Source organism: Camelina sativa, chromosome 3 (assembly GCF_000633955.1).
Source record: "Camelina sativa cultivar DH55 chromosome 3, Cs, whole genome shotgun sequence".
NCBI classification, from domain to species: Eukaryota; Viridiplantae; Streptophyta; class Magnoliopsida; order Brassicales; family Brassicaceae; genus Camelina; species Camelina sativa.
The window spans coordinates 26,586,132-26,607,615 of record NC_025687.1 but is presented as its reverse complement, the minus strand read 5'-3'; the positions used below and the strand labels follow the sequence as shown (position 1 = coordinate 26,607,615).

Below are 21,484 nucleotides of genomic sequence, written 5' to 3'. Positions count from 1 at the left end.
GGAGGGAACTCCTTACCATGACGGTCTTTTCTTTTTCGATATTCAGTTCCCAGATACCTATCCTTCAGTGCCACCAGTATGCACTCAGGAACATTCTCAAGTATTTGTTTCTGTCTTTTTTCTTCTAAACCCTTAATGACCCTGGAAGTTTAAATTTTTGTTGACAGAAAGTTTATTACCATTCCGGAGGGCTTAGAATAAACCCGAATCTGTACAATTGTGGTAAAGTATGCTTGAGTCTTCTCGGTACCTGGTCCGGTAGCACGAGGGAGAAATGGCTTCCAAAGGAGTCCACAATGTTACAGCTTCTTGTCTCAATCCAAGCACTCATCTTGAATCAAAAACCATACTTTAATGAACCTGGCTATGAGCGGAGCAAGGGGACTCCATCAGGCGAGGCCCATTCTACAGTTTACAGTGAGAACGTATTCATATTGTCGTTGAGGACTATGGTTTACAGCATGAGAAAACCACCCACGGTAAATGATTAGTCAAATTCTCCATAATTTGTCTCCATGCAGGGATTCGATTTTTTTCTGAAACTTGGGTTTAAAAATAGTGGTGAATGCAGTGCTTTTTATGTTCATCCCTATATCTTCATTTGTATCTGAGAAAAAGATGAAACCTTTTTGCAAAAATAAGGTTTTTTGTGTGTTTTCATGAAATTTGGGGTTAAAACTGTTGTTGTGATGAAATGTGCAGCATTTTGAGGAGTTTGTTCGTAGCCATTACTTTCTCCGGTCTCACGACATAGTGAAAGCGTGCAATGCTTATAAAAATGGAGTTCCTCTTGGATCGATGGTTAAAGGCGGAGTCCAGGACCTTGAACAAACTAGCCAGAGCGGCTCCAAGAAGTTTAGGGCCGATGTAGCTAGCTTTATGCAGACAGTGGTTGATGAATTCGTCAAACTAGGAGTCAAGGAGCTTGCAGAGAAACCAAAACCACCTGAGTTCAATGCTAACATAAGGAATCAGAGCAATAATACTAACCGTAAGAGAAGCAGATCATCGAGGTGAGCCAAAATACCCAAAAAAAAGGGTCCTATTTCACCTAGTTTCTTATGATTGAGATACTGACATGAGAAGTAATTCTCATATGTACAGTTACTTGATAAAAATTTGATGACTACCTTAGTCTCCTATGTATTTTTCTTATCATTTTGTAGAGTGTTTTTTTTTTTCTTTTCTTTTTTCTTTGTTTTCTCTGGTTTTGTATCATTTTTGTGATAATTGTTACTTTTTTGGCATTTGGTATAGCATCAAAGACTATCTAGCAAATATTGGACGCTGCGTTTTTCAACAGTAGGAGTTGAGTGAGAGTAGTAGTCGCAACAACGTATCAATCAAGTTGAAGACTCGAGGAACAAGACTTGGTGACGACTGCGAGTGCGAGTAGTAGAGGATCTAACATATGGAGTAGAAGATTTAGCCATTTTTTTTTTTACTATTTTGATATTATTTATTACAATCTTTTCCCCCGGTTTAGAGAAGTGGTTTTTTTTTTTAATTTTTATAATTGACAGATGTTTTTTATAATTGGGTTTTAACATTTTTCTGTTCAGATTTTACATAGTTAGAGATTTTTTTTTTTGTAAGAGTTAACCGAGAAAAATCTATAAACTACACGTAACAGTTTCTAATTCCCATCTGATAGGCATAGGAACAAAACCAAAATCAAACCGAAAATTTGATGGTCACATAGGAACAGATGGCAAATGTGTTCTGTTTCCGACTATGTTTCATTAGCAAATGTGTCTGAATAATTTTACAGATCTCTTGAAGAAGAGAGACAAAATATCTATGTACAGCTTAGGCAACGAAGCTCGGGCTTTGTCGTCATGATTCTGGTAAGTCTTTACGACAAGTAGGACATGTGAGATGATTCTTAAGCCAAGCGTCAATACAAAGCGCATGATAGATATGTCTGCAAACCGGAAACACTCTGCATTCTTCATTAACGACATAACCACCGAGACAAATCGCGCATTCTCTTGATTCTAGTGACCTCTCCTCTTCTTCATCCTCATGATTGCCTTGTCCGACAAGCAACTTCGGGAGTAGGGTTTCGATCGCGCTTTGTTTCATCCCACGTTTTTTTCCTTCTTTCTCGGCGGAATCTGGTAACCGTAGTCCGTTCTGGATGATTGCGTGATAACTCACGATTCTAGCACGTGGTTGGACTCTTTGTAATCCGGTTTCGAGATCTAGGTCGAGACATGTTCCTAAGAATGGCCTGAGAACGCAGTCGATGATGGCGTAGATTACAACAATGATAGCTGAGGTTGCGATAAGAACAACTAGCAAGATGCAGAGACCGATGAATAAGGCGAGACCAAGAACGCTGATGACACTTATCACATCTTCTTCTGAGCTCATGTTGATTCTTAATAACAAGAAACAAAGCTCCTGAAGGTTGTGTTCAAAATATTGACTATCAGGTGACAACCCAAGGAATTTATCAGCTTTACATTTTTAGTCATGAAAGCTGAAATCTTTTTGTTTGTTAGGATAAGGCAGTGAGGATTTGTGTAGATTCTAAGTTTAGTGTTTGGTTTCAAAATTCATAGATCAGGTTTATGTTATCTAGTGCTATTATATGTTTAAACTATTATCTATCTGATAGATTCTATCATTTGCAAAGTTTACAACAACTTTTTTTGTTTGTTTTAAATTATCCTAACTGGATTTGATAAAAAATTATATACAGTAGTGATTTGGATTATTTTTTTTGTCATTTTGTTAAAGAAAGATGAAGATTTGATTTTAAAAAGTCAACTGTTTCAATTTTTTTTTTAATGATAAACCTATTTTTCTTTTCATTATACCTGAAAATATTTCCCTTTTAAATAAGTCATTGAACAAAATTTTAGTTACCAAAAACTAGAGTTATTTTCCAACTAAATTCCACAATTTTTTTTATATACAACAGTCCCATAATTTAAGGTATTTTAGCAAAATTGACATTTGTACCTTTGTAAGGAATTAAATTGGTCATAAAGTTAAATTTAACCGGAATAAACCGGTTATTTTCTCGCTGGCTCGGCCACCGCTTTTTCAACCGAACAAGCTCTCTCTTTCTCTCTGTGTCACTCTCTCTCACACTCACCGGAGCAAAGTGATGGCAATGTCTTCTTCTTCATCGTCATCGTCTTCGTCTTCTCAAAAGACATGGATTGTACACGGGATCTTAGCTGGAGCGGCGATTGCAGCCGCGATTGGAGCACATTCGTATCTGGGTCGATCCAGAAAATTCCGGAGCCGGGTCATCGGGATCATCCCCGCACGTTACGCTTCCTCTCGATTCGAGGGTAAGCCTCTCGTGCAAATCCTCGGCAAACCCATGATTCAGGTTCCTCCTTAGTTATATTTTCAATATCTCTCTGTTCTATGTTTTAATCTCAGTATCGTTGTGTCGGATCTGGTTTAGTTAGTGTGTTTAACTAGATTACACATTGAAGTGTGTTTGTTTTGGAAAAATTTATACTTTCGTTATCTCTCAGTCTGGATCTAGATAAAGTTTGAATCTTTTGTGCCTTGTTGTATACATGCAATTTTGATGATGGTAAATTGTATATGTTTGTAAGTTTTTGTTTTTTGTCTCTCACTTTTGTTGAACAGAGGACTTGGGAGAGGACAAAATTAGCTACTACGCTTGATCACGTTGGTAATGTTGTTTGGCTCAGAATCTCTACTTGTATATAAGATCTGTTCTGTGAAGCTTCCTTGGTTTGAATTCTATTGTGATTGTGATTGTTGAGGTTACAAGATGTCTGATTTCGTTGTGTGTTTTTAATTTAATCAGTTGTAGCTACTGATGATGAAAGGATAGCGGAGTGCTGTCGTGGATTTGGTGCAGATGTCATCATGACTTCAGAGTCTTGTAGAAATGGTCTGTACACTGTTTTCTTCAATCTTTTGGTATTTTTTTTTTTGTTTTTTGGAATATGGTTTTCTAGCTAAATCTATGTATCATTTTGGTGATGTGTAGGCACTGAGCGGTGCAACGAAGCTCTAGAAAAGCTGGACAAGAAGTATGATGTGGTTGTTAACATTCAAGGAGATGAACCACTCATTGACCCTGAGATTATAGATGGTGTGGTCAAAGCACTTCAGGTTTTCGTAAAATGCTTAGTTGGATATCGTATATGTTTCCTCTTGGACTGGAGTTATGATCCTAGTGTTTAAACTCCTTTGAAAGCTGTTGAATAGTGTTCCTATGGTTGTGGTTTTTAGGTAACACCCGATGCAGTGTTTAGCACAGCGGTGACACCATTGAAACCAGAAGACGGGGTTGATCCTAACCGAGTTAAATGTGTGGTTGACAACCGTGGCTATGCTATCTATTTCTCGAGGGGTTTGATTCCTTATAACAAGTAATTTTTCTTACCTTTTTCTTGTATGTATTGGTTACATGAATTATCTTATTCTTCCTCATATGCTCTTTTTTTTTGCGGTTTAGGAGTGGTAAAGTCAACCCAGATTTTCCATACATGCTTCATCTTGGACTCCAGGTACCGAGCAGCCAGTTTCTCTTATCCTACTTGTAATGGACTTTTTCTTTTTATCATCTAATCTCGGTTTATGTTTGTTTGTTCGTTTTTCATCTCAGAGTTTTGATTCAAAGTTCCTGAAAGTATATGCGGAGCTTCAACCAACGCCATTGCAGCAAGAAGAGGATCTCGAGCAGCTCAAAGTCCTGGAGAACGGTTACAAAATGAAGGTAACAGAACCCTTGCCTCATATAAAAGTATCTAAAGGAAAAAGAAACGTGTATCATCCCAAAGAATCAAGCCTTGGCTAAGGCAGTAAGATTTCCATGTCGGTTGACTGGTTGTTTACAGGTTATAAAGGTGGATCATGAAGCTCATGGAGTTGATACACCTGATGATGTCGAAAAGATTGAATCTTTAATGCGGGAAAGAAACATGTCCTAGTCTACAAAATCCAAATCCCTGCTTTCAAAATTTTTACATGAACCCTTTCCTTTTATGTTTTCCCACAGAGACTTGTATGATCGATCGAATCAGGAACTAGTAATATATCATATATACCTGCAATGTGGAAGACCCTTATAATGTAATTGAGTTCAGTTCTTTCCACCACACCAGTTAATTAGACAATTCTTCTGTAATCTTAAGCCTTATAATGTTCTTATATAATATCATTGACTTTGAAGGACGCTTAATTAGGATAATGAGAAATATTTTGATCTGTGTCATCGTGTCTGAGAGATCTGAGATCTTGGTGGTTAGTCATTAGTTTAAACTTTAAACCTTAAAACCGCTAATAAAATGAGAGGATATGTTAATAATAACATCACTCAACAAAACCAAGTCACATCAATAATGGCTTTATCTATAAGTCATATAATCACAAGCCATATCTCCTATACTGAAATGGTGGCAGAAACATAAAGAGGATTAAAGAGTGACAACGTGGCGAATTGGCGAGATCCTTGTTTTTTCGGTAGGTCTACTTACGTGAACGTACGTGATAATCATAATATATATGCATTGAATGTAGCACAGCTGTGTGGTGATGAACTGTTGATAGTTAATGCAATGGACGCTTATAAAACTATAGTATATGAAAAAAAAAAATTGCAACGTACACTTGAAACAGGTTGAGAGATATATACGGAAATCAGAAAGTATAGTTCGATGGAGCTAATTAGGGGTCTGTACCGTTTGGTAGTGACAGTGACGTGCTTGGTGTGTTTAGGGTTTAGCGGTGGGATGTGTTCAGAATTTGATCCCTTGATCAAGACTTACGTGTCATCATCACATCAGTCGAATGAGAACTTGGTCTCTTCCGGTGGTAAGCTTAAAGGTATTAAAAAAACGACAACAATAAGTTAAATTATTAAAAAATACATTGTACTATTGTGAAAACATGATTTGTTTATCTGTTGATAGATGAAGTACACAGTATCACTTACTCGGAATGGGATTCACTTGTGATCCAATCGAAGCTCCCAGTAATGGTTATGTTCACAGCCCAGTGGTGCGGACCATGTCGTGTGATGATCCCTATACTGAACAGAATGGACTCGCGTTACAAGAATAAGTTCAAATTCTACACAGTCAACTTTGACGATGAGACAAGGATCGCAGCACGTTTTGACATCAAATATCTCCCGACCACTCTTGTCTTTAAAGGCGGAGACCAAATGGCTAAATTCACCGGAGCTAATCCAATGATGTTAGAGAAACTCGTCAGGGAGTTCATGTGATTTCCCTTGTCAAACCTTTGGCTCGTCCGTTTCTCTTATATTTGTTGCTTCCTTTGTTAAACCTTTGGTTTACTATGGTGCTGAGTGTTGTTTGTTTGTCTCCTTTCTTACTCAAAATAATTGTTCTCGAACAGTTTAACTATGTTTATCTCCTTTAATTATTACCCTTGAACATGGGTAGACTATGACTAAGATTGATAAGGTGATTTGACCCATAGAAGTAGGCAGAACATTTGGAATAGGCACACAAAACTCGGTTATAGTTTCAGTCTTTCGGACCTTTTGGTTGTGTCGGTAATTACGGTGGAGGCGGCAAAAGCACTAGTTAACACTTTCTATAGAATAGAAAAAGAGAACATTAACATGAAATAAACCTCTCCATAGATGCAAAGTCTTTTAACACTTATCTTGTTTCTTTAAGCTACAATGAAGGGTGTCATCATAAGACATCATTTCTAATAAATCCCGTTTGGTAAATGATAAATAGTTTAAGATAAAAGAGTCTCACTTTGAGTTCATTTAAGACGAAGTTTACAAGTAACGGAAAACAAAATTTTGCGAGGTGTAACATTACTCAGCAGAATCTGACTCGTTTTCCTCATCATTTTCTGACACCGCAGCATCCTCATCCACATCAGACTCATTTTCTGACACCGCAGCATCCTCATCCGCATCAGACTCACTTTCAGATCCATCTTCCGATGCAGCGTCCTCATCTTCGTGTTCATCAGCTCCGTCTTCCCCGTCTGTTTCAGTCGAGTCCTTTGCCTTATTATCATCCTTGAGGTCTTTCTCGTCATAGAAATCTCTTTGGACTGGAACATCTTTCTGTTGTTGGGTAGACATGATTCCAGCAATGGCTTTCAATGCAGCAGCTGCTTGAGTATTATCACCTATGGCTTCTTCATCTATGCCTGGCACTGTTGCTACTGATTTTGGAGCCACACCATCTGGCTTAGGAGGTGGGACAAAGAAGGGTATACGACCTCTTTGCCAGTCATGGAGTATCATCTTCGCTCCGGTCATCAAATCAGGCTCTCCACCCTGAACAAGGTTACCAAGTTTGGTTATTCTTACACCAGTTCATTGCCACGAAAACAGATAAACCTTTCAGCTATCTCTCTTGCTTACTGAACATACCTTTAACAGTTTGCCAGAGGATTTGCATAACTGAAGAAGAAAATCTTGATCATCCTCCCTGTAAATGTCGAGCCATGAAATTATCACTCTGTTGTAGGGGTGCAAAGAAAATATTAAAATTACCCTTACCAGTCCTGTATTTTATACGCCCTCTGCAAGTGCTCCTTCTTGACACGCCTCAGTACTTCACCAATGTGCTCCGATGCATCTTCCAAGTTTGTAACTCTTACCTATATATCCAAAATTACGAATCTGTAAGATAATTCACTACTTGCAGAGAACAAAACAGAGTGCGGACCAAAAGAATCATGGGTCTAAATAAGACAACTTTTCATGCAAGGTAAAGTGAACCCCGATATTTTGAGCAACGGTGAACTAAAAAGTTTCCAGGCATTTAAAGTATAGACGTGACATACGTGAAAGGAAAAACTAATAATACAAGATACATACCACTCCCTTGAGGACGATATCTGTCTCGGTATCACGGCTCTGATAAACAACACCAGGACAATCAATCAAGAAAATCCTCTTAGTGAGTGTGATGTATTGCCAGACCTTTGTCTCCCCTGGAATTGGAGCAACCTTGCAAACCTAGAGAAGAGACAGAGGAAGTAGATAGATATGTGAGCATAAGTTTATTGGCAATTAGGGATTCGATAATGCAGATTTGCAATAGTAGAAATTAGCAAAAAAGTTTTTACATTTTTAGTACGCAGTGTGTTGATAACTGATGATTTCCCAACATTGGGATACCCAACAAATCCCACAGATATAGCTTGCTTGTCGCTTTTTAGACGAGCAAACTGCCTCAAAACTGATAGAAGTGACCCCTGAAACCAACCATCAAACATCAAACATTTATCAAGAGAACGACATAGACTGATGTTAAAACTTCACAAATGTGAAAAAGAAATCATTAGATCAGAGATCACAAGGAGGTGTACAGTCAATGAAGTACCTTTCCGAATGACTTGTTAACACTTGCATGGAATGCTAGAGTTGGATATTCTTTTGATAACATCCACAACCATCCTTTAGTAGCCCAAGCCGGCACAAGATCACACTTAAAAAAGCAGACACGCAAAAACACATCAATAGAAATTGTAAACAACCTTCCCAATAGGAACAGTCAACTTAAGCTATCTGAGTTTCCAAAAGATGATAAGAACCAACCTTGTTCAACAACAGAATCATGTGTTTATGCTTGTGATGCTCTTTCAACGTTTTCTCTAAATGATGACATCTAGTTCCTTGTGGATCCCTAGCATCAATAACCTGTCACACAAAGTACCTGTAAGCCAAAGAAATAATACCACTAAAAGATATCTCCTTTTGATCACTGAATGAAGACATACCTGGACAATCACATCAGACGAGTCTATGACTTTGTAAAGCTCACCCCAAATACGCTTACTCTGTCCCTTCTCAAACATAGTATGCCTAACAAGATCTCTAAACCCGTCTTCTTCTTCTCCTCTTTCACCAGAAGGACCAGCCCCATTCTTCTCCTCAAATGCATCTTCAAAATTACAAAAAAAAAGTTTCAAAATGAATATACATGCATATCTCCATCATTTCGGTTACAAGAAGCTCAAAAGAAGCACAACTTACCCTGAGACTCAGCTGCCTTCTTCACCAAGGCTTCATAATCAGAAGCCACAAGCTTTGGTCGCTTCCTTTTTGTCTTACTTCCAAAAGTATCTTTAAAAGGCTCCATGTCCAGCAAATGAACTCTCGATTGCTTAAGAAAGAAAGCACCAGAACCAATCAAAAATCGAAACTTTTCAGACTTTCAATAATCAATTCAACAAAGCTCAAACCTTTTTACCTTCTTGTTATCAGTTAAAAGAGACATAGGCAACTTCCTCTCTTTTAAAATCACATTATAAGTACTAGACCTCTTAGTCTCAAGCTCTTCTCTAAAATACGCAAGCTCACTCTGACCCACAACACGAGTGTTCCCTATTAAAAAAAAAAAAAAAACACATCAGTGAATCAAATTGAGTAAATTTTCTAATTCTCACGAATTTAATGTGAATTAGTATTAATACGAACCAAACCATCTTCGATCAGGTGCGATACGTGAGTCCGGCAAATCCTTCGACTGGAACTCGTTGCTAACGATTTTACCGCCGGGGGTTCTCCTAGGCCTAGTGCCGTACATCTTAAGCCGGCGAACTGTGGCGGCGGTACGCCCTTCGGTGGTTTTCTTTTTGCCATCTGCACGATTCGCATCGAGCGAATGCTTTGGTTTCCCGGACACATTCGCTCTCTTCTCCTTCTTCACCATCTCTGCAACTTTTTTTCCTTAGACAGGGGACGACGGAAGAAGGAAGAAGAAACAGAGTGTGGCGTTTTTGAGTATCTTTGCTAGGGTTTAGGTTTACGGTGCGACTCTCCTCTCATTATGGGCTTACACATTTTAAACAAATTTTGGCCCATAGGCCCATTCTACTAAGCCTCTTCTAAAACTATCTATAGGTTTCGTTTCGCTCCATTATTAAATCAAGTAACATACGTATGTAACATTTAGAGAAAAATCAAAAAAAACATCCTTAGGTTACAAAGTAACATAAAGAGCTAGTCGTTACAAACCAGTAAAATATAAAAAGCCTACTTCACCAAATCTTTTTATTCATTACAAGAACAAGAACAAGAAAAAGAAAATGGAGAAAACAATTCTGATCACGTTTCTTCTGGTAGCCACATCAATGGTATATCAAACTCTAGCTCAAGAAGAAGAAGAGATCATTCCAGTGTCTTCATTAGCATACGAACCAACTGCAGCTTACGAGTACGACCACAAACTCCTACACCACATGACGACACAACGCATCAATTTTCTCAAACATTGTTCGGATAAAATGAGCTCGAAATGCGGTGACGAGATGACTAAAGGATTGATCCACGACAAGCCAGTGTCGGAGGAATGCTGTGAGAACATTTTAAATATTGGAAGAGATTGTCACGAAGGACTGATGAACTTTGTCTCTGCCACTTATGAGCTAAAAGATGTTGCTAATAAGATTCTTCCTAAGAGCAAGAAGATGTGGAACAAATGTGTCCAGACCACTGCTGCTAAGATTGGTGCTCCTCTCGCTTTTGAAACTTGATTTTTTTAATGAATGTAATATGTATAATTGTATGAACATAACAAATACATATTATTAGATAATAAAAAAATGTCATGCAAATTTTTTGCCCCAAATGGAATTTGGTATTGGATTTGTTAATTGACAAAAATCTTTTAAAATCAACAACATTCATGAGTATTTCATCCGAAGCTTTGATTTCTCGAAGGTGATATTAATTAAAACCCTTTTGTCTCCTTCCACGTAGGAAGACCCAATCTTACGATCAACTTGTCCTCGTGGTTTTTAAGGGAGATGGGTTTTCCTTGTTGAAGCAATGTTATGAGACAAGTAAGGTTGAAATTTTTGTTACCAAGAAGAAGATTGATAGTAACAACAACGGAGAGGCCGAAGTTGTGTGGATTAACTTGATGACTTTTCCAACAAGTAACTTGCCAAACTTATTTAATAAGTTTTTTGGCATTAGTTATTTCATCTATGACAAGACTACCCTAATCATGTGTTGTGGTGACGATGAAACTGGAGCCGCTTGCATCATTTTTTTCAGGAGAGATGATCTTTTCAAGAAGATTTAAATTATTAGTTCTAGATCATTTTTCCCGTGATGTCATTGTGTTTATGCTTCCAATTTGATCTCGGTCGTCCTTTACAGATTAATTAGATCGATTGAGTGGATTATTTGATGCAGCGTATCCACCATCTAGCAGCGTATCCTTGACGATGGAAAGAAGAAGCAGCGTGGCGTGTGAGTGTTTTTGCTATGGTTTTGGTTTACACCTGTTTTAGCCCATAGGCTCATATGCTAACAAGCGATCTAAAACTATGCGTTTTGCTCCATTATTAATCAAGTAGTAACATTTTAAAAATAACAATCAACATATCCTTTAATGACCCACTAGTAACATAAAAAGCTAGTCGTTACAAACCAGTATAAAATAAAATATAAAAAGCCTAGATCACCAAATCTTTTTTATTCATTACAAGAACAAGAAAATGGAGAAAACAATGCTGATCACGTTTCTTCTCATAGCCATCACATCAATGGTTTCTCAAACTCTAGCTCAAGAAGAAGAAGAGATCATTCCAATGTCTTCATTAGCATACGAACCAACTGCAGCTTACGAGTACGACCACGAACTCCTAAACCACATGACGACACAACGCATCAATTTTCTCCAAGATTGTTCCAATAAAATGTCCTCGAAATGCGGCGTCGAGATGGCAAAAGGATTGATCAACGACAAGCCAGTGTCGGAGGAATGCTGTGAGAACTTTTTGAAGATTGGAAGAGATTGTCACGAAGGACTCATGAATTTTGTCTTTGCCACTTATGAGCTAAAAGATGTTGCTAATGAGATTCTTCCAAGGAGCAAGAAGATGTGGAACAAATGTGTTCAGACCACTGCTCCTAAGATTGGTGCTCCTCTCGCTTTTGAGACTTGATTCTTGAATGAATGATAACAATTTATATTTTGTAATTAGAAAGATTACGGTGTGTAACCAAAAAAAAAAATTTATCAAACTATATTTCAATCTTTCATCTTTCTCATTTTCTCATTCTCACGTTCTCACATTTTCTCACCCTCTTTCTCCATCTCAACTCTTAAATATTTTGTTTCATTGTTGTTGCTGTTATTTGTTGTTATATAAGTTTAAAAATGGAATTTTCATGAGAAGTGCCACTTTGGAAACTAAGTTACGGAAAAAACCAGTTTTGAAAAAGAATTGCCACTTTCCAATCACTACACAAACTAATGGTATTATTTGTTACATGAACATTACCTTGGAGTCGCTGCAAGAAACGTCTCCACTGTATTTCTGACAAGGGAAGGGGATGCGCATATTTGATATCATGGTTTTTGTGATTTTTAACCATGATATAAAAAGTCTTTTTGAATCTTTTGATTTATTTTCTAGGATGTTTTAGAGTCTTAACAGGTTTTATAGGATTTTGGCACGGATGGAGCAATTTGGATCGTTTTGGAGCATTTAACCGGAGGAAATCAATTTGGAATCTGATCATGTGACCAGCGTCGACCGACACCAAAGGAGCATCGGTGGACACCAAGGCAATTCGACACAAGTCTCCAAAATTGGAAGTTTTACAATTTTGCCCGAAGTTTTCCATAATTGCAACACAAGTCCCTGACGTGTTTTAGGACATATATATATAGTGTTTTTGGGTTTTGTAAACCCTGAAGTTTTATTCTAGCAAGATTTATTTTTCTGCAACCCTGTGAGATTTTGAGAGCTTTTTGGAAGAGATATCTGAACTGCTTTGAGAGAATAATTCCTAAACTCATTCCTTACTCTTTTAATCTCAATTGTTTATTATTCAGAATTATGTTTTGTTCTTCATTGAATATGTCTGAGTAGTTTGCATGTTAGGTTCAGGGTTTTTCACAAAGATTTTATGATTTATTAGATCTGTTTATTTAGGATTCATTATCTTTCTAGATCTTCATCATAGGTTGTTTTTCATATTAATCCTTGATTGGCCATCTAGAATTAATAACCTAGGAAAATAAATTGATATGAGAATATAATTGATTTTCCTGATAAAACATTTTGATGAGCAAAATTACTTCTTGCAAAGAGATTTGATTTAGTAATTTTGTGAACAATCTAAACTTGTTTTCAAAGCTGATTTTTAACCTAGAATTTTACAAAGAAATTTAGATTTTCTGGTTTTAAATTTAGATAATATTTGCAGTGAGAACTGATTTATTTTACATAAGAGTTTAGAGTTCTAGATCTAATTTTTAATTGCTTGAATCCTATTTAATTATTAATTTAATATTTTGTAATTTCCTGAGAAATTCCCTAGACCTAACTTTTTGATCTTCTGAATTTACAACAGTTTTATTTAATATTTTGCATTGCTTTTCTTTATTTAAATCAACTTGTTTAGCTTAATTATAAAACTCTATAATTTAATGTTTAGACTTGAGTCCTTGTGGAATTCGACCCCTAAGTATTACAGTGACCTCTTAATTTGAGAGAGTAGCTCAGGGTTTAATTTGAGCATATCATTAGATTTGATCTACCATTAGATTTGAGTTTTGTATTTCGTCTAAATTTTTATTTTTTTATTTTCCACTTACACGTTTTTGTTTTTCTTCTCTTTGGTGTTTCAGGTGTATGCCTCCTAGACCTCACACAAGAAGCAATAAGACTGATCCTACTATGAATATTTCAAACCAAGAGTTGGGAAAACTTGAGCGTGAGAACAGAAAAGCAGCCAAATCCTTGAAGATGGTTAACACAATCATTTTGGTTCGTGATGAGGCTGGTGTTTTGAGAGATCAAGAGGGCCACTTGCGCAATAAGCAAGGCCAAAAGCTTGATGCGGAAGGCAACATAATTGCTGAAGTCGTTGTCGTTGCGGAACAGAACCTTGGTGTCGATCAACGCCAACAAGAGGGTATCGATAGACACCCCCTTCCTGCAGATGGACGTGGAGCTGCAAACCACGTTAACAATCCGGTTCGAAGACAAGAGCACAACCGAGATTTGATCAGGACCATTGCTGACTACAACCAGGCTGATCTTGTGTATGAGAACCGGTCTGCTATTGTTCCTCCTCCATTCCAGAGGAATGATTTTGAGTTGAAACCTGCATATTTTCAACTAGTTGGGCAGAGACATTTCTCTAAACTGCCCAATGAGAAGCCTTTGGACCACATTGAGCATTTTGAGAATCTTGTGACCAGTATCAAGGCTAATGGAGTGACAGAGGATTACATCTTCTGCAAGCTCTTCCTTTACTCACTTGCAGGAGAGGCATCTTAGTGGTTGAAGCAGTTGCCAGCCCGTTCTTTGACCTCTTGGCAACAAGTAAAGGTGGCTTTCCTCAATTACTTTTATGATGATGCAATGTTAGATGAGCTGAGAGTCAAGCTGTCCTCTTTCAAGCAAAGACCAGATGAGGCTTTCAAGGCAGCTTGGGTGTGGTTCAAAGCTTATCAGAGGGACTGTCCACACCATGGTTTCTTAAGGGTTCAACTGCTAAGCATCCTTTTCAGAGGAATTGACTGGGAATATCAGCTAGCTTTGGATGCTGCAAGCCATGGAAACTTCAAGACAAGATACCGAGAAGATGCTGAAGCTTTGGTTGAGAATTTGGCTTCCAACAATAACACTAAGAGAGCAGATACTGAAAGGAAGAGATTACATGGAGGATTTGATTCAAAACAGCTAGCTTCTGTTAATGCCAAACTGGATTCAGTTCACAATCTTCTAGTGGGTAAGAAGTCAGTCCAATTTGCTGCTGAAGTTGAGACATTTGAGTCAGAGCCAAAGAATACAAAGGAGAATGTCAACTATGTGTATGGAGCTGGGTATCAAGGTTGGAGATTCGGTAATCAACAGAGTAACAAGCCTTACAGTGGGACCTCTTCAGGCTACACTCCTAAACCAGATTACCAGAAGCAGCAACAAAACAATGGTCATACTGGAACCTATGGGAACTATTCTTATCAGTCTCCTCCTCCATAGACTTCTTCTGAAAGTAGAATGGAAGCTATGCTAGAGCAACTTTTGCAAGGTCAGGAACAGTTAACAGTGACATTCAATAGGAAGATTGATAATGTCTACAATGAGCTTACTGGGAGGATTGATGCTTTGAACATTCATGTCAAGAAGCTGAAAAATTAGGTTGCACAAACTGCTGGATCCGTCAAGAGGAAAAAGGGATTTCTTCCTGTAAGAACTGAGTCAAACCCCAATCATGCTTGCAATGCCATATTAGTGAGGGATGAAGAAGATGGTGAAAATGAAACTGCAGAAAAAGGAGAGCAATCGGCCAAACCCGAGACGGAGAATTCGACTTCAGACGATGATGTCGATCGACACCACATGGGTGTCGGTCGACACCCCTCTCAGACAGAACCAGAAACTGCAAAATCTCAGGTTCTAACAGCTGTTGAGAGGGTGTACAAGCCTAAGGTCCCTTTTCCTAAGCCAAGAAGGTCCAAGCAGGAGCTTGAGGAAGCTAGATGCAAGGCAATGATGGATAAGGTAATGATTGAGATACCTTTAATTGATGCAGTAAAACTTTCACCACCACTTAAGCGGTATGTGAAGAGGATGGTATCTAATGGTTGAGCCCTGAAGAAGGCGCACTGCTTACCAAGGATGTCAGTGCGATTCTTTTGAACCAGCCTCCACAGAGGAAGAAAGAGAAGAAGCAAGAGGTAGTTGTCTCTGAGAAAGTGAGTGCAATGATCCAGAGTAGGATTGCAAAGAAGCTACCAGATCCTGGAAGTTTTGTGTTAGATTGTTCTATCTCTGCAGGAAGGTTTGCTCACTCACTTTGCGATCTTGGATCTAGTATCAACTTGATGCCACATTCTGTTGCTGTGAAATTTGGGATGACAAAATTCAAGCCAACTAGATTATATCTTATCTTAGCTGATAAATCTCAGAGAATTCCTGAAGGTGTCTTAGAGGATATTCCAGTTAAGGTTGGGAACTTCATGATTCCCACTGACTTTGTGGTGCTGAAGTATGATAAAGAGCCTAAAGACCCTCTCATCTTAGGAAGATCCTTCTTGGCTACAACTGGTGCCATCATAGATGTGAAGAAGGGAAACATAGCACTAAATATGGAAGGTTTGGTTATGAACTTTGAGATGCATAAGCTGAGGAGAGCTCCTACTATTGATGGACAAACTTTTTCTGTTGAAGTTTCTGATATTCGAGCATCAGGCTCAGTGTCGATCGACACCGTTGCAGCATTGATCAACACCCCTCCATGACCGAGCCCACACTTGACCAGAATTGAGAACTCGCTGGACATTCTCTATGCTTCAAGTCAGAAAGCTGTTCTAAGACAGAAACCTCCCAACTCCACACTCGAGAGTCCACAGGTAAGGCCAAGGTACACATCTTCTGCACCTAATCCTCCTCAAATCATCAATAAGACTTTTAAAGATACAAGAACTGTTCTGCAGTTAACCAAGCCACGAGATTATCGTAGAGCGCTTGTTTATTCTGTTGATGATTTTGCAGGACATAAGAGAAGCAAACCCATCCCAAAATCCCACCCTGGTCCTGCTCCTCATGTCCTTGGTAGACCTCACTCTTCTACTGCTTATACACCACCTTGGATGAAGAGGACATTCTCTCGGAAGCATGCATTGCCATGTTCTGATCCACCTGATGCCTGAAATCCACTGCACAGTCAAGCTAATGACTGAAAACAAGCGCTTAGTGGGAGGCAACCCACTTCTAGGTTTTTCTTTTCCTTTTGAGTCATTTTTCTTTTTGCATTGAGTCAGTTTTTGTTTGAAATTTGTTTGAAATCATGAACTTTCTATCTATCATGTTGCTTTTAACTTGTGTTTGAGTGTCTCTTAACAGAATAATCATCCAAGGTTTGATCCATCAACACAACTATCTGCAGCTAACAAGGATTTACGGCCAAAAACACCATTCTTGATGAGTGTCGATCGACACTGAAATGGTATCGGTCGACGCCCCATGGTAACCCGAAAACAGTTCATCTTTTCCTTACAATTTTCAATACGTTTTGTTTCTTTTAGCTTTCCTCTTACTTGAAAACACTAGGGACAATGTCGTTTAAGTCTGGGGGAGGTTAGTACTAACTACTAACTTATTTTGGTTTTTAGTATGTCAAAACCGATTTTTGTTTTTATTGTGTCAAATTTTTCAAAATTGTGTTGGAGACTATGATTTTTCTTTTTAGGTGTATTGCCTTGGTTGATTAATGCTGCAGATTGAATCCACTAATCCGACTAATGAAAAATCCAATGGCTGACCAGTAAATCAGAGACATCCAAATTTCCAACTGATTCCATAAAAGCGTGAGGTAACTTCTGCACTTTTCTTTTATCTCATAAAGGAGATTGATGTTCATAGAGCTTGACTCCTTGTTCATACCTGACAAGTAAGATCTTCAAAAGAAAATGGTACTTCTCTCCCTTATTTAAGTTGAAGAGATTATTCATGAGAGCTTTGTTTAGAAAAAGAAAAAAAAGAAAATAAAAGATGAGATGATTTTGATCAGTTTAGAGAGGGAGGTAAATTACCAGTGACCTCATTATTCTACTCTTGACACAAAACTTGGAAGAAAGGGGTAAGTAAATTACCGGTGACCCCATTATTCGCCTACACCTTTGCTTGTAAAAAAAAGAGTCAGTAAAAAAAAAACAGCAAAACAAAGATCAAAGTAGGATAAGAATAGAATAAGTCTGGGGGAGAGGAAGAATACCACATGTTTTAAAAAGATATATCTTGCTTGTTATGGTATAGTACGAGAATGAGTCTAGAAGGTTCTTGATATTTGATCAAATTGATGAGTCCCATTGATGAAGGCTTAATGGAGGAAGTAGTGGAATTTGGTTTGAATTTGGGATGCTATTAATATCAACGGAGAAGTACATGGTGATTCGATTTGGATCTGTCTGCTAAGCATATGGATTATGGTTTGGATGATCATGGCAGTACTTTAGAGAGAAAATGAGTTTCTGTGTTTTCAAACCTCTTTCACAGGTCTAAGTTTCTGTTTTGCTTGAGGGCAAGCAAAGGCTAAGTCTGGGGGAGTTGATGTATCATGGTTTTTGTGGTTTTTAACAATGATATAAGAAGTCCTTTTGAGTCTTTTGATTTGTTTTCTAGGATGTTTTAGAGTCTTAACAGGTTTTCTAGGATTTTGGCACGGATAGAGCAAATTGGATCGTTTTGGAGCATTTAACCGGAGGAAATCAATTTGGAGTCTGATCATGTGACCAACGTCGACCGACACCAAAGGAGCATCGGTGGACACCAAGGCAATTTGACACAAGTCTCCAAAATTGGAAGTTTTACAATTTTGCCCGAAGTTTTCCATAATTGCAACACAAATTCCTGACGTGTTTTAGGACATATATATAGTGTTTTTGGGTTTTGTAAACCCTGAAGTTTTATTCTAGCAAGATTTATTTTTCTGCAACCCTGTGAGATTTTGAGAGCTTTTTAGGAGAGAGATCTGAACTGTTTTGAGAGAAGAATTCCTAAACTCCTTCCTTACTCTTTTAATCTCAATTGTTTATTATTCAGAATTATGTTTTGTTCTTCATTGAATATATCTGAGTAGTTTGTTTGTTAGGTTCATGGTTTTTTCACAAAGATTTTATGATTTATTAGATCTGTTTATTTAGGATTCATTATCTTTCTAGATCTTCATCATAGGTTGTTCTTCATATTAATCCTTGATTGGCCATCTAGAATTAATAACCTAGGAAAATAAATTGATATGAGAATATAATTGATTTTCCTGATAAAACATTTTGATGAGCAAAATTACTTCTTGCAAAGAGATTTGATTTAGTAAATTTGTGAACAATCTAAACTTGTTTTCAAAGCTGATTTTTAACCTAGAATTTTACAAAGAGATTTAGATTTTCTGGTTTTAAATTTAGATAATATTTGCAGTGAGAACTGATTTATTTTACATAAGAGTTTAGAGTTCTAGATCTGATTTTTAATTGCTTGAATCCTATTTACTTATTAATTTAATATTTTGTAATTTCCTGAGAAATTCCATGGACCTAACTTTTTGATCTTCTAAATTTACAACAGTTTTATTTAATATTTTGCATTGCTTTTCTTTATTTAAATTAACCTGTTTAACTTAATTATAAAACTCTATAATCTAGTGTTTAGACTTGAGTCCTTATAGAATTCGACCCCTAAGTATTACCTCTTAATTTGAAAGAGTAGCCCAAAGTTTAATTTGAGCATATTAATATCGTTGGAGGAACGCACATGGGAAGCTTGGTCACGGAGATACTGATACCATAAACAGAAAAGTACCTAGCATGGTTGAATTACTTAAGAACATCGGGTCAGTTGTACACATTTCAGCTGGCAAATATATTAAAAAATTATTAAAATTCTTATTTTTTTTTAATAAAAAATAAAAAATAGTTTTATATGATCCTTTCTATTCATATAATTTTTATTTTGCTCTTTTTTATTTATTTTATAAAAAAATTAAACCTTTCTTATACATATAAATTATTTCTAGATCGCTTTTATTAATATAAAAAAAACTTTTATACTTATAAATTTTTTTTCAACATTTTATACGGAGCGTTCGCATTACCTGCCCTTGTAGTTGAGCCGGCACTGCTTGGCTGTAACAAAGGATGGATCGATTTACTCTTTTGGCGATGGTTTCGATCTGTGTCTTGGTTATGGAAATTTTCTGAATGAACTTTGGCACATGCTATTCAGGCTTTTTAAACCAAAGATGTTGTTCATATACTTCGTGTCTGTGCTGGTTATATACACATGGCCCAAGTATTGACTCTAACGGTTATGTAATATTCTAACCCTGGATTGTTACTTGTTTCAAAGCCTAAAACCATAACTCTCTAGCTTTTTTCAAATAGCAATCTCTATACTGATGCGTTAGGTATATACGTGGTGTATAAGTAGCTCATGGGCTCTAGGACATGGTGACTGATCAAAAGGTCAACTAAAATCTAATGTGCACTCAACCACGATCTAGTGATATCGTCGTAACACTTCAGAATCGAATCCACATGAACCAAATAATTGCACTATGAAACTATAAAGATCGAATATAGCTAAGACAGAAAAAAGTAAGTTTGTGAAACAAGTAATAATTAAAAACGAAAAGTAAATAAACTGTTTTAAATCAAAAAGGAAATATTGGGCACATGGAATCTAAAGGGAATATAATATCGGACTAAAGTGGTTACTGGTTAGATGGGGATGAGTTAAACCTACTTCCGCAGCGTTAACTATCTATGCAATGTATTCACTAAACCCTAAACCGTTGTTTGGATCTAGCAAACCAAGCAAGCAATAAAAGTTTAGGTTTGATCTGTTCACAAGGTGCCTTAACTTCAACTTCCGTTGGCTAAGGTCCACCTTGCTCACCTATGTTCGTTTCTAGCAACTCAACAACACTTTCAGTGCCCCGATAATTTAACCTATGATCATAAACTATGTAGTTAATCTAGTTTAGGCTTTAAGAACAATAATAGATGAAGAACAAAATAATTCAATCCTTAATCTAAAACACCATCGTTAGAGAATCATAAACCCCTTTGAAACCTAAACCCAATAGCGAAACTACTCAGACATGGAGAAACCGAAACATCAAATCAAAGATGAAGAAGACATAATTGAATTGCAAAAGAAATAAAGAGGGTTTAGAAATCTTCTCCAAGGTGTCAAGAAGGATTACAAATTTTCTCCCAAAGTTTACAAATACTCAAAAGCTGCGTAGAATAAAAGTTGTCTTTCTAGAGGTCATGCCTCTTGCTTAAATACTAAAATAAAACCCTAAAAGTCGGTTTAAAACAAAAAAGGAAAAGTTGTGTCGGGCTCGGGATCGGTCGATCCGAATGTGGATCAGCCGATCCATGATGCTTTTTCTGTGTTCGCTCCATCTGCTTGCTAGTTCGAACAGTCTTCACCAAAATGGCTTCAGATGCTTGTTTTCATCCCCAAAACACTCAGTTTCCTTCAAAAGCAACTTAGAACCTGTACAAACTCATAAAAGACTAAAAAGACTCTAAAAGCACACTTTGACTCAATGAAAGACTCACAACAAACCTAAAAACTATGGGTAAAACCTATAAAATACAGACACATCAGTTCCCCCGGACTTGAATCTTTGTTTGTCCTCAAGCAAGAACAGACAAAAACTCAGGAATAGAGAAAATGTTTGAAAGTGGAAACTCACATATTCTTGGGAACCTCTTCTTTGAAATCTTCATCAAATCAAATTAAGAACTACTTTTTGTACTCTGCCAATGATTATGATCAACACTCCTTACTCTGAACTGCACAACCTTAAAGAACCTACATCATCCCCATTGTTGCCTCTCTAAATCAGATTAGTGAAAAATGTGTGGTCTCGCCGAGGGAATATCGATCGCTGAACTTATTGACTCCTTCAAACTTTTAATGCCCAAGACTTCCTACATATGCTTTCTTTCCTCTCTATTTTCTCACTTCCAAAGGATCAATTTCTCCCTAA

At 37.3% G+C, this 21,484-nt stretch overlaps 7 protein-coding genes across 8 annotated transcripts in view; 5 read left to right on the top strand and 2 right to left on the bottom strand.

Annotated features, from left to right (window-relative positions):
- Positions 1–1,584, top strand: part of LOC104778233 (probable ubiquitin-conjugating enzyme E2 26) — an 8,880-nt gene extending 7,296 nt beyond the window's left edge. Inside the window, exons 8-11 of the mRNA XM_019241037.1 lie at positions 4–76; positions 168–479; positions 703–1,013; positions 1,258–1,584. Coding sequence (XP_019096582.1) covers positions 4–76; positions 168–479; positions 703–1,013; positions 1,258–1,306 — 745 coding nt within the window. The 3' untranslated portion in view covers positions 1,307–1,584. The remainder of the gene's footprint in view (positions 1–3; positions 77–167; positions 480–702; positions 1,014–1,257) is intronic.
- On the bottom strand, positions 1,831–2,376 carry LOC104778232 (putative RING-H2 finger protein ATL19). The gene has a single exon (XM_010502626.1). It carries the CDS (start codon positions 2,374–2,376, stop codon positions 1,837–1,839), a length of 540 nt encoding a protein of 179 aa, XP_010500928.1. The 3' UTR covers positions 1,831–1,836.
- On the top strand, positions 3,020–5,175 carry LOC104778231 (3-deoxy-manno-octulosonate cytidylyltransferase, mitochondrial-like). The gene is made up of 8 exons (XM_010502625.2): positions 3,020–3,349; positions 3,619–3,664; positions 3,803–3,889; positions 3,989–4,113; positions 4,234–4,373; positions 4,460–4,511; positions 4,610–4,720; positions 4,842–5,175. Exons 1-8 carry the CDS (start codon positions 3,119–3,121, stop codon positions 4,932–4,934), a joined length of 885 nt encoding a protein of 294 aa, XP_010500927.1. The 5' UTR covers positions 3,020–3,118; the 3' UTR covers positions 4,935–5,175.
- On the top strand, positions 5,591–6,417 carry LOC104778230 (thioredoxin-like). Of its 2 annotated transcripts, none has more exons than XM_019243966.1 (2): positions 5,591–5,817; positions 5,916–6,417. In XM_019243966.1, the coding sequence occupies exons 1-2, from the start codon at positions 5,661–5,663 to the stop codon at positions 6,230–6,232; spliced, it is 474 nt and encodes a 157-aa protein (XP_019099511.1). In that variant the 5' UTR covers positions 5,591–5,660; the 3' UTR covers positions 6,233–6,417. The 2 variants fall into 2 exon arrangements, with proteins under 2 accessions (XP_019099511.1, XP_010500926.1); XM_010502624.2 differs by having other exon boundaries at positions 5,595–5,829; positions 5,916–6,396.
- On the bottom strand, positions 6,614–9,744 carry LOC104778229 (nuclear/nucleolar GTPase 2). Its single transcript, XM_010502623.1, has 11 exons — positions 9,428–9,744; positions 9,201–9,334; positions 8,984–9,113; positions 8,728–8,891; positions 8,546–8,647; positions 8,331–8,435; positions 8,074–8,202; positions 7,823–7,963; positions 7,502–7,602; positions 7,373–7,430; positions 6,614–7,276 (listed from the first exon to the last, which is right to left on the bottom strand). Exons 1-11 carry the CDS (start codon positions 9,660–9,662, stop codon positions 6,803–6,805), a joined length of 1,773 nt encoding a protein of 590 aa, XP_010500925.1. The 5' UTR covers positions 9,663–9,744; the 3' UTR covers positions 6,614–6,802.
- Positions 10,026–10,485, top strand: LOC104778228. The gene has a single exon (XM_010502621.1). The coding sequence runs from the start codon at positions 10,039–10,041 to the stop codon at positions 10,483–10,485; it is 447 nt and encodes a 148-aa protein (XP_010500923.1). The 5' UTR covers positions 10,026–10,038.
- LOC104778227 lies at positions 11,369–11,907 on the top strand. Its single transcript, XM_010502620.1, has one exon. It carries the CDS (start codon positions 11,458–11,460, stop codon positions 11,905–11,907), a length of 450 nt encoding a protein of 149 aa, XP_010500922.1. The 5' UTR covers positions 11,369–11,457.

Coding starts and splice junctions, on each gene's coding strand:
- LOC104778232 (XM_010502626.1), bottom strand. CDS start 2,376: ATGAGCTCAGAAGAAGATGTGATAAGTGTCATCAGCGTTCTTGGTCTC.
- LOC104778231 (XM_010502625.2), top strand. CDS start 3,119: ATGGCAATGTCTTCTTCTTCATCGTCATCGTCTTCGTCTTCTCAAAAG. Junction 3,890..3,988: donor TTCAGAGTCTTGTAGAAATG/GTCTGTACACTG, acceptor GGTGATGTGTAG/GCACTGAGCGGTGCAACGAA. Junction 4,374..4,459: donor GGTTTGATTCCTTATAACAA/GTAATTTTTCTT, acceptor TTTGCGGTTTAG/GAGTGGTAAAGTCAACCCAG.
- LOC104778230 (XM_010502624.2), top strand. CDS start 5,661: ATGGAGCTAATTAGGGGTCTGTACCGTTTGGTAGTGACAGTGACGTGC. Junction 5,830..5,915: donor TTCCGGTGGTAAGCTTAAAG/GTATTAAAAAAA, acceptor ATCTGTTGATAG/ATGAAGTACACAGTATCACT.
- LOC104778229 (XM_010502623.1), bottom strand. CDS start 9,662: ATGGTGAAGAAGGAGAAGAGAGCGAATGTGTCCGGGAAACCAAAGCAT. Junction 7,964..8,073: donor ACACACTGCGTACTAAAAAT/GTAAAAACTTTT, acceptor TCTCTTCTCTAG/GTTTGCAAGGTTGCTCCAAT. Junction 7,277..7,372: donor CCTCTGGCAAACTGTTAAAG/GTATGTTCAGTA, acceptor AACCTTGTTCAG/GGTGGAGAGCCTGATTTGAT.
- LOC104778228 (XM_010502621.1), top strand. CDS start 10,039: ATGGAGAAAACAATTCTGATCACGTTTCTTCTGGTAGCCACATCAATG.
- LOC104778227 (XM_010502620.1), top strand. CDS start 11,458: ATGGAGAAAACAATGCTGATCACGTTTCTTCTCATAGCCATCACATCA.